The 14037-nt window shown below is 43.7% G+C and overlaps 1 protein-coding gene across 1 annotated transcript; it reads right to left on the bottom strand.

The window, feature by feature from the left end:
* Positions 1–475: 475 nt before the first annotated feature.
* LOC123162300 (12-oxophytodienoate reductase 1) lies at positions 476–2505 on the bottom strand. Its single transcript, XM_044580099.1, has 3 exons — positions 2198–2505; positions 1634–2079; positions 476–1221 (listed from the first exon to the last, which is right to left on the bottom strand). The coding sequence occupies exons 1-3, from the start codon at positions 2254–2256 to the stop codon at positions 638–640; spliced, it is 1089 nt and encodes a 362-aa protein (XP_044436034.1). The 5' UTR covers positions 2257–2505; the 3' UTR covers positions 476–637.
* Between the last annotated feature and the right edge of the window lie 11532 nt (positions 2506–14037).

The raw sequence follows: 14037 nt of genomic DNA, 5'->3' as shown, positions 1-14037 counted from the left end.
TTGCAATGCTTGCAAGGCTTAAGTGATGTGCATTACCGAGTGGGCCCAGAGATACCCCTCGGACAATCGGAGTGACAAATCCAAATCTCGAAATACGCCAACCCAACAAGTACCTTCGGAGACACCTATAGAGCACCTTTATAATCACCCAGTTACGTTGTGACGTTTGGTAGCACACAAAGTGTTCCTCCGGTAAACGGGAGTTGCATAATCTCATAGTCATAGGAACACGTATAAGTCATGAAGAAAGAAATAGCAGAATACTAAACGATCGTGTGCTAAGCTAACGGAATGGGTCAAGTGAATCACATCATTCTCCTAATGATGTGATCCCGTTAATCAAATGACAACTCATGTCAATGGCTAGGAAACATAACAATCTTTGATCAACGAGCTAGTCAAGTAGAGGCATACTAGTGACACTCTGTTTGTCGAAATACTGTATCAAAGATTATAAACCTGAACAAGTCTTATATTTTGGGAAGGATAGAGTGGTGTTTCTATAAAAAAACTTGAATAGCTTCTACAATCACCATACAAAGTTTATTGTTCGATGAAATACATCACTTACACATACATTTAATTATGACCCTCAGTACAACTATTTGTATTGTCGAAGAAAGAAGTTACATCTAGATCATTCGAGGAAGGGGTAGTCGGTATAGCCAATGACAGGGTCAGGGGTGTAGAAGGTCATCCTATCATACTTGTTTAGATCCGCACCAACCTCAAATCGATTTGGCAAGTCTGGGTTCGCTAGGAATAGTCTCCCAAAGGCCACTAGGTCTGTGTACCCCTCGGCGACCACCTTGCCCCCTTCCTCACGGTCGTACCCACCATTGGCGACGAAGGTACCTTTGAACGCCTCTCTGTACGGAAGCAACCGCTTCGGCACCACTCGCCGGCCATCCACAATGGCCATCCTCGGCTCGATCATGTGGATGTAGAGGATGTCGTGGTCGTTGAGCTTTGTAGACATGTAGAGTGCAAGAGAGTGGGGGTCAGAGTCGTGGCAGTCCATGTAGTCGGCAAAAGGTGATAGGCGGATTCCCACACGGTGACCACCGACCTCCTTCACAACAGCATCGACCACCTCAAGAGCGAAGCGACACCGGTTCTCAAGACTGCCACCATACTCGTCGGTGCGGTCATTGGCACTATCCTTGAGAAACTGCTCAATGATGTATCCGTTTGCACCGTGGATCTCCACGCCGTCAAAACCTGCCACAACCAAGAAGTGAATTGCTTTATCAATCTAGAATACGTGCCATTTTAGATAGCTTCGGCACCCAACTTTCACCGCAGTATTTTATATAGACATGTTAGCAAATACTAAGGCTACTTTCTAAAAAATATAAATGTGTAATTTGTACCTAACAAAATTAAATAAATGTACAAATTCGGTATTTCAAAATAGATTATGAAAAATATCTAATGGTACAATTCTACTTCACTAAAAATTTGTTAGTTACTCCATCTGTAAAGAAATACAAGAGCGTTTAGATCATTTTTTTATGAAGGGAAGTAGTTGCCAAAGAAAGGAAAATTTTAGCTGAACTTAAACTTGTTTTTTTCTAAAACAAACATGCTTGTCGTGTTGGCGATATCAACAGCATATATACGTGGTACATACCGGCGTCGATGGCGTTCCTGGCGGCCTTCCTGAAGTCGTCAACGAGGGCAGGTATCTCTTCCACCGTCAGCCTCCTCGGTGGCGAGAACTCCTCTAGCCGGCCGTCGAAGCTCATCTGCGGGCCGACCCCCTTCTCCGTGCTCGACAGCGGCGCGGCGCCGCCGGGCTGCAGCTCGAAGGTGGACACGCGGCCGACGTGCCAGATCTGGCAGAAGAAGAGCGCGCCCTTGGCATGCACGGCGGCGACAATGGGCTTCCACGCCTCGACGTGCTCCGCCGTCCAGATCCCTGGGGTGTCGGTGTAGCCCCGTCCCGTGTTGGAGACCACTGTGGCCTCTGCGATGAGCAGGCCGCCGGCGGTGGCGCGCTGGGAGTAGTACACGGCGGCGTGCGGCTGCGGCATGTTGGCATAGGAGCGCCGCCTCGTCAGCGGCGCCAGAACCACCCTGCAGTATCATTGCTTCAGTATGGTCGCCGGCCGGCCGGCCGTCGTTTCAGCCATGCATGATCCATGACCATGAATGATCGAACATGTACAACAGGTGGCTGATGGTTGGTACGTACCTGTGGGCGAGGTCGAACTGGCCCATCTTGTACGGCGTCAGGAGAGGGATGGGCTCCATTGCTGATGGCTGAAGCTTTTCTTGATCAATTAATGGCGAAGGAGGAAGAAGAAGACTGATGAGTGGTGTGGGGGTAGTGACTGGTTAGTTGACAGGACATCCATTTATACTAGATGATTGATGTGCAGTCACATACTATTCTCCCGGCTGCTAATTGAGCCGTCCCGATCGTCCACATAGTATCATGAGTGAGCTAAGCATGGAAGAAATAGGCATCTTATTGATTGATTCCCACGCACGCATTCAACTTCTTTTTCCTCCTTTGCTTTTGAGCTAAGCACGGGTTGACGTCTCTCTTTTTTCTCTTTTCATTTCCTCTTGGCAAAGGCAAGGCACATACGAACAAAAGCGGCCGACTTTTCTACAATTTTTTTGCAAGCGTCCATCCTCTCCGTTCCTGCAGCTAGCAGCCAACACAGTGAAAATTAGCAACACATTCTAGAAATACTGCTCGATTTAGGCCAAAAAGATTGCCATTTGTTTCATACTCCCTCCGTTCCAAAATAGATGACTCAACTTTGTACTAACTTTAGCATAGAGTTGGGTCATCTATTTTGAAACGGAAGAAGTAGGTACCAAGGACCCAAACACAAAACTGTTTTCGCACGTCACGCCGAGTCCTCCTCAGCAACATATGTCTGGTAGCAGCCAGCAGCCAGCAGCCACGATCATCACAATTTACTTCATGCGGGCCGATGCCCTCGTGGAAGGGTGATAACAAGGATTGCCAAGGGGCAAGTCACACCGTTTACTGGTGTACTAGAATGAGGCACGGGTCGTCCTGCCACGTGATATGACGAGGGTGCAGGTGCTAGAGGTAAAGAAACATAAGATCATTTAGATAACTACTTTACACTACTAGGAAAAACCTTATACACAACATCTTAGCAGTAGCGCTGAATAAAATCATGCGCTACTGCTACTTAGTAGTAGCGCGTGTAAATAAACCGTACTACTGCTATCATTTTAGCAGTACCGCGTACTAGCAAAACGCGCTGCTGCTAAGTTTGAACTGGGCGAAAATGGCTAGCCCCACTTAGCAGTAGCACGTATCCGCACCCAGCGCTACTGCTATGCTCCGTAGCAGTAGCGCTTTTCTCGAACCCGCGCTACTACTAACCCTATCTTATCCTCCCCACGCGGCCGACCCTCTCACTCTCCCTCTCAGTCACTCTCCCCCGCACGCCCCGTCGTCCGCCGCCGCCGCCGCGCTGCTCCTCCACCGAGGTATTGCACCCTTATCCCTCATCCTCCCTCCTCCCTCCTCCCCTCCCTCCTCCCACCGCGCCCTCCTCCCTCCTCCTCTGGCCGCCCCCTCCTTCCTCCACCCTCCTCCCACCGCCCCCTCCCTCCTCCTCCTCTGGTCGCCCCCTCCCCTTCCTCTCTCCTCCCTCCTCCCACCCCTCCTCCCTCCTCCCACCCCTCCTCCTTCCTCCGATCCCACCGGCTTCCTCCCCCTCCTCCTCTCTCCTCCCTCCTCCTCCTCCCTCCTCCCACCCCCTCCTCCCTCCAACTCTATTTTTTCTATTTTTTACTGTAGTTTTTTTACTATTGTATAATGTAGTTTTTTTACTGTTTTTTAGTAAGTGTTTAATAGAATTAGTAAGAAAATTAATAGAACTTGTTGAACTAGTTTATTTTTAGTAAGAACTAGTTTATTTTTATTTACAGTAAGTGCTTAGTTGAACTAGTTGAATTAATAGAACTAGTCTAATTAAAATTTTACTATAGAACTAGTTTATTTTTAGTAAGAAAATTAATAAAACTAGTTTATTTTTAGGTGTATCTAACAGTATTCTAGGTTGATTCGTTTTGAAGTGGACATGTCATATTTTGAACATGTCACATTTGTTGTTATTTTTTTAGTTAAAGCAATTATTCCCGCATCGACGTCGATGATGCCTATCCCGCATCCTCGTCGTTGACTCGGCGTAGGACACCTGCTTGATCAGAGGGGCCATGTCCGGGACTGGGCTCCGCCGGGCTGGTACTGGGAGGTGCTACCTTCCGAGGGGGCGCAGATTGGTGAGGAGCCAGCCCGTCGTTGACCCGAACCTTCTTTGGTGGCGGTCGCGTGGGCCAGTGACGGTGCGGAGGCTTGAGGACCCCACGGAGGTGGTACGTAGTTGCGTTGGAGGGCGGGTTCTCCAATACCTGGCAGGTTCTTTAGGGATCACACCAGAGCTATGATCCTGTGATGGTTTCTTCTCTTTGGGTGTCCACCACCCGCGCCGATACCCGTCGTTCGCTAGGGTTTTAGTTGTATTAGTGATGTTATATGTATGATACTATTCGAGATGTATTAGTGATAATATTCGACGATGTACGGACGCAAGAGATGATTTAGTTTTGCTTATTGAATGCATGCTAATTTGAATACTTATTTATTTTACAATTTGGTTTTGCTTATTGAATGCTCAAATTGGAGAACTACTCCTATTTTGAATACTCAAATTGGACCCCACTATGCAAGGCGTATGCATTTGATTAGTTGACAGCTCATAGGGTTTTTGTTTTTGCAGAAATCAAGGAGCCGCTTCATCATCCCCGCCGTCGTCCTCGTCACCGACCCCCTCTGACCTCGAGGTGAGACCAGCCGAATCTCCATGTCAATATGAGTCCTATAAGATATTTTGCAATGTTTTTGTTCATATTTTCAACCATTGAAATGCAGTGACCATCAAGTTTGAATGCTCATATGATGTAGATATAAACATGTATATCTTGTGTTGCTCAAATAGGATATGTGCTTGCCCAAGTGGCCGGCCATGTTTGCAAGTTACACCTCCGAGTGGCCTATATTTTACCGGAGTGTTGATTAATTTCCGTTCCGGCAAATTTCAGGCGCTCGATATGTCCTTTTTTGGCAAAGGTCATGCCGGATTTTTCCGTGAATTTTAGCATGACTTGTGCTAGAATATGTAGGAAATATCGAGTGGCCTGGATTTTCTAGAAAGATAATTAAACGACATTTCGGGTTGACTTTAAGTCTGTCAAGGCTCCATACATGACAGTCAACAAATGAGTGAGGAAGAAAGTATGCACCATATATGAGAGAAGAAGAATCCCGGCTGTTGTCGTGGGGGTCGTTTTTCCTTCTCCTTGTGCTAGGCCGTTGTTATGCACTAGGGGAAGGAGGAATAACGACCATCACCGACGGTCGAAAAATCAGTGAGGGAGTGTGTCCACCATATATGAGAGAGGACCAAGAATCCCGACTGTTGTCGTGGGGGTCGTTTCTCCTTCTTCTCCTTGTGCTAGACCTTTGTTATGCACCAGGGGAAGGAGGAGTAACGACCATCACCGACGGTCGCAAATGCCCGAGAGGAATCAGTGAGGGAGAGTCTCCACCATATACGAGAGGACGAAGAATCCTGACTGTTGTCGTGGGGGTCGCTTCTCCTTCGTTCCCGTGTGCTAGACATTTTGGTGTAATGCACTCGGGGACGAAAGGAGGAGAGACCATCGCCGACGGTCGAATATATACACCACGTGAGCTGAGAGTTTTCAAGAAAAGACTCGGCAGACCGATAGTCAACCCGTGATGAATAATAATGATCTAATTTAGTTTTGTAGTACATATATTTAATTGTACAAGTTTAATATTTGAATTATGAACATAGGAAATGTCGTCATCGGACGACGAAAGTCTCCCGGGGGAGTGCGACTGGTGCAACGACGACCGAGGTCTGTGCGACAGGCCTCACCTGGACGAAGAGCGGCGCTTCAGCATTAATCTCCAGGAGACCTTCGATGTTGAAACGGTATGCAACGACGACAAGTGTTTTTTTCGTAATTAAGCACGACTTCAACTACTTCAACGTGGAATTTTCGTCTTTTACAATTTGACTAGCTTATCCCATGCCATGCAAGACGCTATGTCTTGGAGAGGATGAATTTTGAAGCTCATGAAAGTATCGAAACAAAGAAAATTCACCTAAGGACCCATCATGGTATGGATTTTGAAGTAAATCTGTACAATTCTGAGAGCGTAACCCATTTTGGTTGCCCGAATTGGGAAGCACTTTGCATGATGTATGATTTTCATGAGGGTATGCTTGTCACCATGGATCTTGGTGATTCTGACATCGCCCAAGACAATATGGACATTTGGGTCCTTGTTGATACGCTTCCAATTCTACCGCTATGTGAATTTCTCAAACATAGTTATTAAGTAATTTATATTGTTTATTTCCAAACAGTTGACAGCTTATTTCCGTTGACAGCTTATTTTCATTCTTCAAAGAATGTGCGGAAGATGGTGATGTGAACTATTGGTGTTAAATCACATGGTGATGTGAACTAGATTATTGACTCTAGTGCAAGTGAGAGACCGAAGGAAATATGCCCTAGAGGCAATAATAAAGTTGTTATTTTATATTTCCTTATATCATGATAAATGTTTATTATTCATGCTAGAATTGTATTAACTGGAAACTTGATACATGTGTGGATACATAGACAAAACACAGTGTCCCTAGTAAGCCTCTACTAGACTAGCTCGTTAATCAGAGATGATTAAGTTTCCTGACCATAGACATGTGTTGTCATTTGATGAACGGGATCACATCATTAGAAGAATGATGTGATGGACAAGACCCATCCGTTAGCTTAGCATATTGATCGTTAAGTTTTTTTTCTATTGCTTTCTTCATGTCATATACATATTCCTTTGACTATGAGATTATGCAACTCCCGGATACCGGAGGAATACCATGTGTGCTATCAAACGTCACAACGTAACTGGGTGATTATAAAGATGCTATACAGGTATCTCCAAAGGTGTTTGTTGGGTTGGCATAGATCGAGACTAGGATTTGTCACTCCGAGTATTGGAGAGGTATCTCTGGGCCCTCTCGGTAATGCACATCATAATAAGCCTTGCAAGCAATGTGACTAATGAGTTAGTTGCGGGATTATGTATTACGGAATGAGTAAAGAGACTTGCCAGCAACGAGATTGAACTAGGTATGAAGATACCGACGATCGAATCTCGGGCAAGTAACATACTGACAGACAAAGGGAATTACGTATGTTGTCATAAGATTTGAATGATAAAGATCTTCGTAGAATATGTAGGAACCAATATGGGCATCCAGGTTCCGCTATTGGTTATTGACCAGAGAGGTGTCTCGGTCATGTCTACATAGTTCTCGAACCCGTAGGGTCCGCACGCTTAACGTTCGATGACGATTTTGTATTATATGAGTTATGTGATTTGGTTACCGAATGTTGTTCGGAGTCCCGGATGAGATCACGGACATGACGAGGAGCTCAGGAATGGTCCGGAGGTAAAGATCGATATATAGGATGATATGGTTCGGCCAAGGGGTAAAGCCCGCGGGGCTTTTGGGTCGGTGCAAAAGGAGTTTTGCGGAGGCCAGGGAGCCAAACGTCGGAGACCCTGGCGTCTTGCCATGGGCCAGACGCCGAGGCCCATGGCATCTGGGCCAGACACCAAGGTTTGTGGCGTCTAGTCCGGGAAGTCCGAGAAGGACACCGACTTTGAGGAGGCTTTTACTCCAAGTTTCGACCCTAGGGCTCAACATATAAATAGAGGGGCATGGCTAGCACCTGGAACACATCAAGAAACACCAAGCCGTGTGCCAGCAACCCCGTCCCTTCTAGTTTATCCTCCGTCATAGTTTCCGTAGTGCTTAGGCGAAGCCCTGCGGAGATTGTTCTTCACCAACACCGTCACCACGCCGTCGTGCTGCCGGAACTCATCTACTACTTCGCCCGTCTTGCTGGATCAAGAAGGCGAGGACGTCATCGAGCTGAACGTTTGCTGAACGCGGAGGTGCCGTACGTTCGGTACTTGATCGGGACGGATCGTGAAGGTGTACGACTACATCAACCGCGTTGATAAATGCTTCCGGTTTGCGATCTTCAAGGGTATGAAGATACACTCCCCCTCTCGTTGCTATGCATCTCCTAGATAGATCTTGCATGATCGTAGGAAGTTTTTTGAAATTGCATGCTACGTTCTCCAACAGTAGGTCCTATGAGAGAGAAGTATGTCCTAGGTACAATGTGTTAGAGTTGATGATGATGAGGAGGAGTTGTCATTATGACTAGTGACCAACTTGCTATATGATGTCTCATTGATGAAAATGATGATCATGAGGAGGTGTTATATGACAATGATGTATTATGATGATAAGTTGTTAGTGATATGATGATGATGATGATATTTATTGTATCATTGGGTGAAAGAACCGCGGATTAGTTTCAAGTGGATGTCCATCCACTTCAAACTAGTCCACGGTTATTTCACGCAGTGATGTAATAACTCATTATGATGTACGACATCCACTTGAAACTAGTCCACGGTTCTTTCACCCAGTGATGTAATAACTCATTATGATGTAAAAACAATCTCTAAATTGCTGCTGCATAAAAACTTGTATAAAGGTGTATGAGTACAACATGAAATAAAAAAGAAATATAATACGGAATAATAGTAGTAGCGCGGGCTGCGAGAAGCGTGATACGTCCATTTTGCATCATGCTTTGATATTGATATGTATCGCATTATGGGCTGTTATTACACATTATGTCATAATACTTATGCCTTTTCTCTCTTATTTTACAAGGTTTACATGCAGAGGGAGAATGCCGGCAGCTGGAATTCTGGGCTGGAAAAGGAGCAAATATTAGAGACCTATTCTGCGCAACTCCAAAAGTCCTGAAACTCCACGGAAGTTATTTTTGGGAAATATGAAAAATACTGAGCGAAGAAAATACCATAGGGGGCCCACACCCTGGCCACGAGGGTGGGGGCGCGCCCTACCCCCCTGGGCGCGCCCCCTGCCTCATGGGCCCCCTGGTGGCCCTCCGGTGCCCATCTTCTGCTATATGAAGTCTTTCGTCCGGGAAAAATCAGAAACAAGCTTACGGGACGAGATTCCGCCGCCACGAGGCGGAACCTTGGCGGAACCAATCTAGGGCTCCGGCGGAGCTGTTCTGCCGGGGAAACTTCCCTCCGGGAGGGGGAAATCATTACCAACGATCCTCTCATCGGGAGAGGGTCAATCTTCATCAACATCTTCACCAGCACCATCTCCTCTCAAACCCTAGTTCATCTCTTGTATCCAATTCTTGTCTCTAAGTCTAAGATTGGTACCTGTAGGTTGCTAGTAGTGTTGATTACTCCTTGTAGTTGATGCTAGTTGGTTTATTTGGTGGAATATTATATGTTCAGATCCTATATGCATTAATACCCCTCTGATTATGAACATGAATATGATTTGTGAGTAGTTACGTTTGTCCCTGAGGACATGGGAGAAGTCTTTCTATTAGTAGTCATGTGAATTTGGTATTCGTTCGATATTTTGATGAGATGTATGTTGTCTCTCCACTAGTGGTGTCATGTGAACGTCGACTACATGACACTTCACCATTATTTGTGCCTAGAGGAAGGCATTGGGAAGTAATAAGTAGATGATGGGTTGCTAGAGTGACAGAAGCTTAAACCCTAGTTTATGCATTGCTTCGTAAGGGGCTGATTTGGATCCATATGTTTCATGCTATGGTTAGGTTTACCTTGATACTTCTTTTGTAGTTGCGGATGCTTGCAATAGGAGTTAATCATAAGTGAGATGCTTGTCCAAGTAAGGACAGCACCCAAGCACCTGTCCACCCACATATCAAATTATCAAAGTACCGAACGCGAATCATATGAACATGATGAAAACTAGCTTGACGATAATTCCCTTATGTGCTCGGGAGCGTTTTCCTTTATATAAGAATTTGTCCAGGCTTGTCCTTTGCTACAAAAAGGATTGGGCCACCTTGCTGCACCTTATTTACTTTTATTACTTGTTGCTCGTTACCAATTATCTTATCACAAAACTATCTGTCACCGATAATTTCAGTGCTTGCAGAGAATACCTTACTGAAAACCGCTTGTCATTTCCTTATGCTCCTCGTTGGGTTCGACACTCTTACTTATCGAAAGGGCTACGATAGATCCCCTATACTTGTGGGTCATCAAGACTCTTTTCTGGCGCCGTTGCCGGGGAGTGAAGCGCCTTTGGTAATTGGAACTTGGTAAGGAAAAATTTATATAGTGTGCTGAAATTTACTGTCACTTGTTACTATGGAAAGTAATCCTTTGAGGGCCTTGTTCGGGGTATCTTCACCCCGTCCAGTAGAGCAAAGAGTTGCTCCTCAACCTACTGAACCTGCTGAAAATATTTACTTTGAAATTCCTTCGGGTATGTTAGAGAAACTGCTAGTTAATCCTTTTTCAGGAGATGGAACAATGCATCCAGATTTACACTTAATCTATGTGGATGAAGTTTGTGGATTATTTAAGCTTGCATACCCGATGATGTTATTAAGAAGAAGGTTTTCCCTTTATATTTGAAGGGAGACGCATTGACATGGTATAGGCTATGTGATGATATGGGATCTTGGGACTATAAACGATTGAAATTGGAATTTCACCAGAAGTTTTATCCTATATATGCATCTTGTTCATCGTGATCGCCATTATATATATAATTTTTGGCCTCGCGAAGGAGAAAGCATCGCTCAAGCTTGGGGAGGCTTAAATTAATGTTATATTCATGCCCCAATCATGAGCTCCCAAGAGAAATAATTATTCAAAAAAATTATGCTCGGCTTTCTGACAACAATCGCACCATGCTCGATACTTCTTGTTCTGGCTCATTTATGATGAAGACTATTGAATTCAAATGGGATTTATTGGAAAGAATTAAACGCAACTCTGAAGATTGGGATCTCGACAAAAGTAAGGAGTCAGGTATAACACCTAAGTTTGATTGTGTTAAAGCTTTTATGGATACCGATGTTTTCCGTAAGTTTAGCACTAAATATGGACTTGACTCTGAGATAGTAGCCTCTTTTTGTGAATCGTTTGCTACTCATGTTGATCTCCCTAAAGAGAAGTGGTTTAAATATTATCCTCCCATAGAAGTAAAAGTAGTTGAACCTAGTAAAGTTGAAGAAAAGACTATCACTTATAATGATCCTATTGTTCCTACTACTTATGTTGAGAAACCACCTTTCCCTGTTAGAATAAAGGATCATGCTAAAGCTTCAACTGTGGTTCGTAAAAGCAATATTAGAACTTATACACCTCCTGAGCAAGTTAAAGTTGAACCTAATATTGCTATTGTTAAAGATCTCTTGGCTGATAATATTGATGGGCATGTTATTTACTTCTGTGATGAAACTGCTAGAATTGCTAAGCCTAGTGCTACAGATAAACATAGACCTGTTGTAGGCATGCCTGTTATTTCTGTTAAAATAGGAGATCATTGCTATCATGGCTTGTGTGATATGGGTGCTAGTGCTAGTGCAATACCTATTGACTTATACAAGAAAATTATGCATGATATTGCACCCGCTGAGTTAGAAGAAATTGATGTCACCATTAAACTTGCCAATAGAGATACTATTGCACCAATGGGGATTGTTAGAGATGTTGAAGTCTTGTGTGGAAAAACTAAATATCCTGCTGATTTTCTTGTTCTTGGTTCCCCACAAGATAGCTTTTGTCCCATTATATTTGGTAGACCCTTCTTGAATACTGTTAAGGCTAAGATAGACTGCAAAAGGGATGTTGTTACTATTGGTCTAGATGATATGTCTCATGAGTTTAATTTCTCTAAATTTAGTAGACAACACCGTGAAGAGGAATTGCCTAGTAAAGATGAAATAATTGGTCTTGCTTCTATTGCCGTGCCTCCTAATGATCCTTTAGAACAATATTTGCTTGACCATGAAAATGATATGTTTATGAATGAAAGAAGGGAAATAGATGAAGTGTTCTTTAAACAGGAACCTATTCTGAAACACAACTTGCCTGTTGAAATCCTAGGGGATCCTCCTCCACCCGAGGGTGATCCCGTGTTTGAGCTTAAACCATTACCTGATACTCTTAAATATGCTTATCTTGATGAGAAAAAGATATATCATGTTATTATTAGTGCTAACCTTTCAGAGCTTGAAGAAGAGAGATTGTTGAAAAATCTAAAGAAGCACCGCACTGCTATTGGATATACTCTTGATGATCTTAAGCGCATTAGTCTCACTCTATGTCAACACAAAATAAATTTGGAGAAAGACGCCAAACCAGTTCGTGATCACCAACGACGGCTGAATCCTAAGATGAAAGAAGTGGTAAGAAAGGAGATATTAAAGCTTCTTGAGGCATGTATTTTTTATCCCGTGGTTGATAGTCAGTGGGTAAGTCATGTCCATTGTGTCCCTAAGAAAGGAGGTATTACTGTCGTTCCTAACGATAAAGATGAATTGATCCTGAAAAGAATTGTTACAGGTTATAGGATGGTAATGGATTTCCGCAAATTAAATAAGGCTACTAAAAAGGATCATTACCCCTTACCTTTTATTGACCAAATGCTAGAAAGATTATCCAAACATACACAATTTTGCTTTCTAGATGGTTACTCTGGTTTCTCTCAAATACATGTGTCAGCTGATGATCAATCAAAGACTACCTTTACTTGCCCTTTCGGTACTTTTGCTTATAGATGTATGCCTTTTGGTTTATGTAATGCAGCTGCTACCTTTCAAAGATGCATGATGGCTATATTCTCTGACTTTTGTGAAAAGATATGTGAGGTTTTCATGGATGATTTCTCCATTTATGGATCCTCTTTTGATGATTGCTTGAGCAACGTTGATCGAGTTTTGCAGAGATGTGAAGAAACTAATCTTGTCTTGAACTGGGAGAAGTGCCACTTTATGGTTAATGAAGGCATTGTCTTGGGGCATAAAATTTCTGAAAGAGGTATTGAAGTTGATAAAGCTAAAGTTGATGCTATTGAGAAGATGCCATGTCCCAAGGACATCAAAGGTATAAGAAGTTTCCTTGGTCATGCCGGTTTTTATAGGAGGTTCATTAAGGACTTCTCAAAAATTTCTCGGCCTCTGACTAATTTATTACAAAAAGATATACCCTTTGTCTTTGATGATGCTTGTGTAGAAGCATTTGAAATACTTAAGAAAGCTTTGATTACTGCACCTATCGTTCAGCCACCTGATTGGAATTTGCCTTTTGAGATTATGTGTGATGCTAGCGATTATGTTGTAGGTGCTGTTTTAGGGCAAAGAGTTGATAAGAAACTAAATGTTATTCAATATGCTAGTAAAACTCTAGACATTGCCCAGAGAAATTATGCTACTACTGAAAAAGAATTTTTAGCAGTTGTATTTGCATGTGATAAGTTAAGATCTTACATTGTTGATTCTAAAGTAACTATTTGATACGTCTCCAACGTATCTATAATTTTTGATTGTTCCATGCTTTATTATATTCTGTTTTGGACATTATTGGGCTTTATTATACACTTTTATATTATTTTTGGGACTAACCTATTAACCGGAGGCCCGGCCCAGAATTGCTGTTTTTTGCCTATTTCAGAGTTTCGCAGAAAAATAATATCAAACGGAGTATAAACGGAATGAAACCTTCGGGAACGTGATTTTCGGAACGAACGTGATCCAGAGGACTTGGACCCTACGTCAAGACATCAACCAGGAGGCCACGAGGTAGGGGTCGCGCCTACCCCCCCAGAGCGCACCCTCCACCCTCGTGGGGCCCCTGTTGCTCCACCGACGTACTCCTTCCTCCTATATATACCTACGTACCCCCAACCTACCAAATACGAAGCCAAAAACCTAATTCCACCGCCGCAACCTTCTGTACCCGTGAGATCCCATCTTGGGGCCTGTTCCGGAGCTCCACCGGAGGGGGCATCGATCATGGAGGGCTTCTACATCAACACC

Source organism: Triticum aestivum, chromosome 1D (assembly GCF_018294505.1).
Source record: "Triticum aestivum cultivar Chinese Spring chromosome 1D, IWGSC CS RefSeq v2.1, whole genome shotgun sequence".
In the NCBI taxonomy this organism is placed as follows: domain Eukaryota; kingdom Viridiplantae; phylum Streptophyta; class Magnoliopsida; order Poales; family Poaceae; genus Triticum; species Triticum aestivum.
Note: the sequence above shows the minus strand (reverse complement) of the source record. Positions and strands in the feature narration are given on the sequence as shown.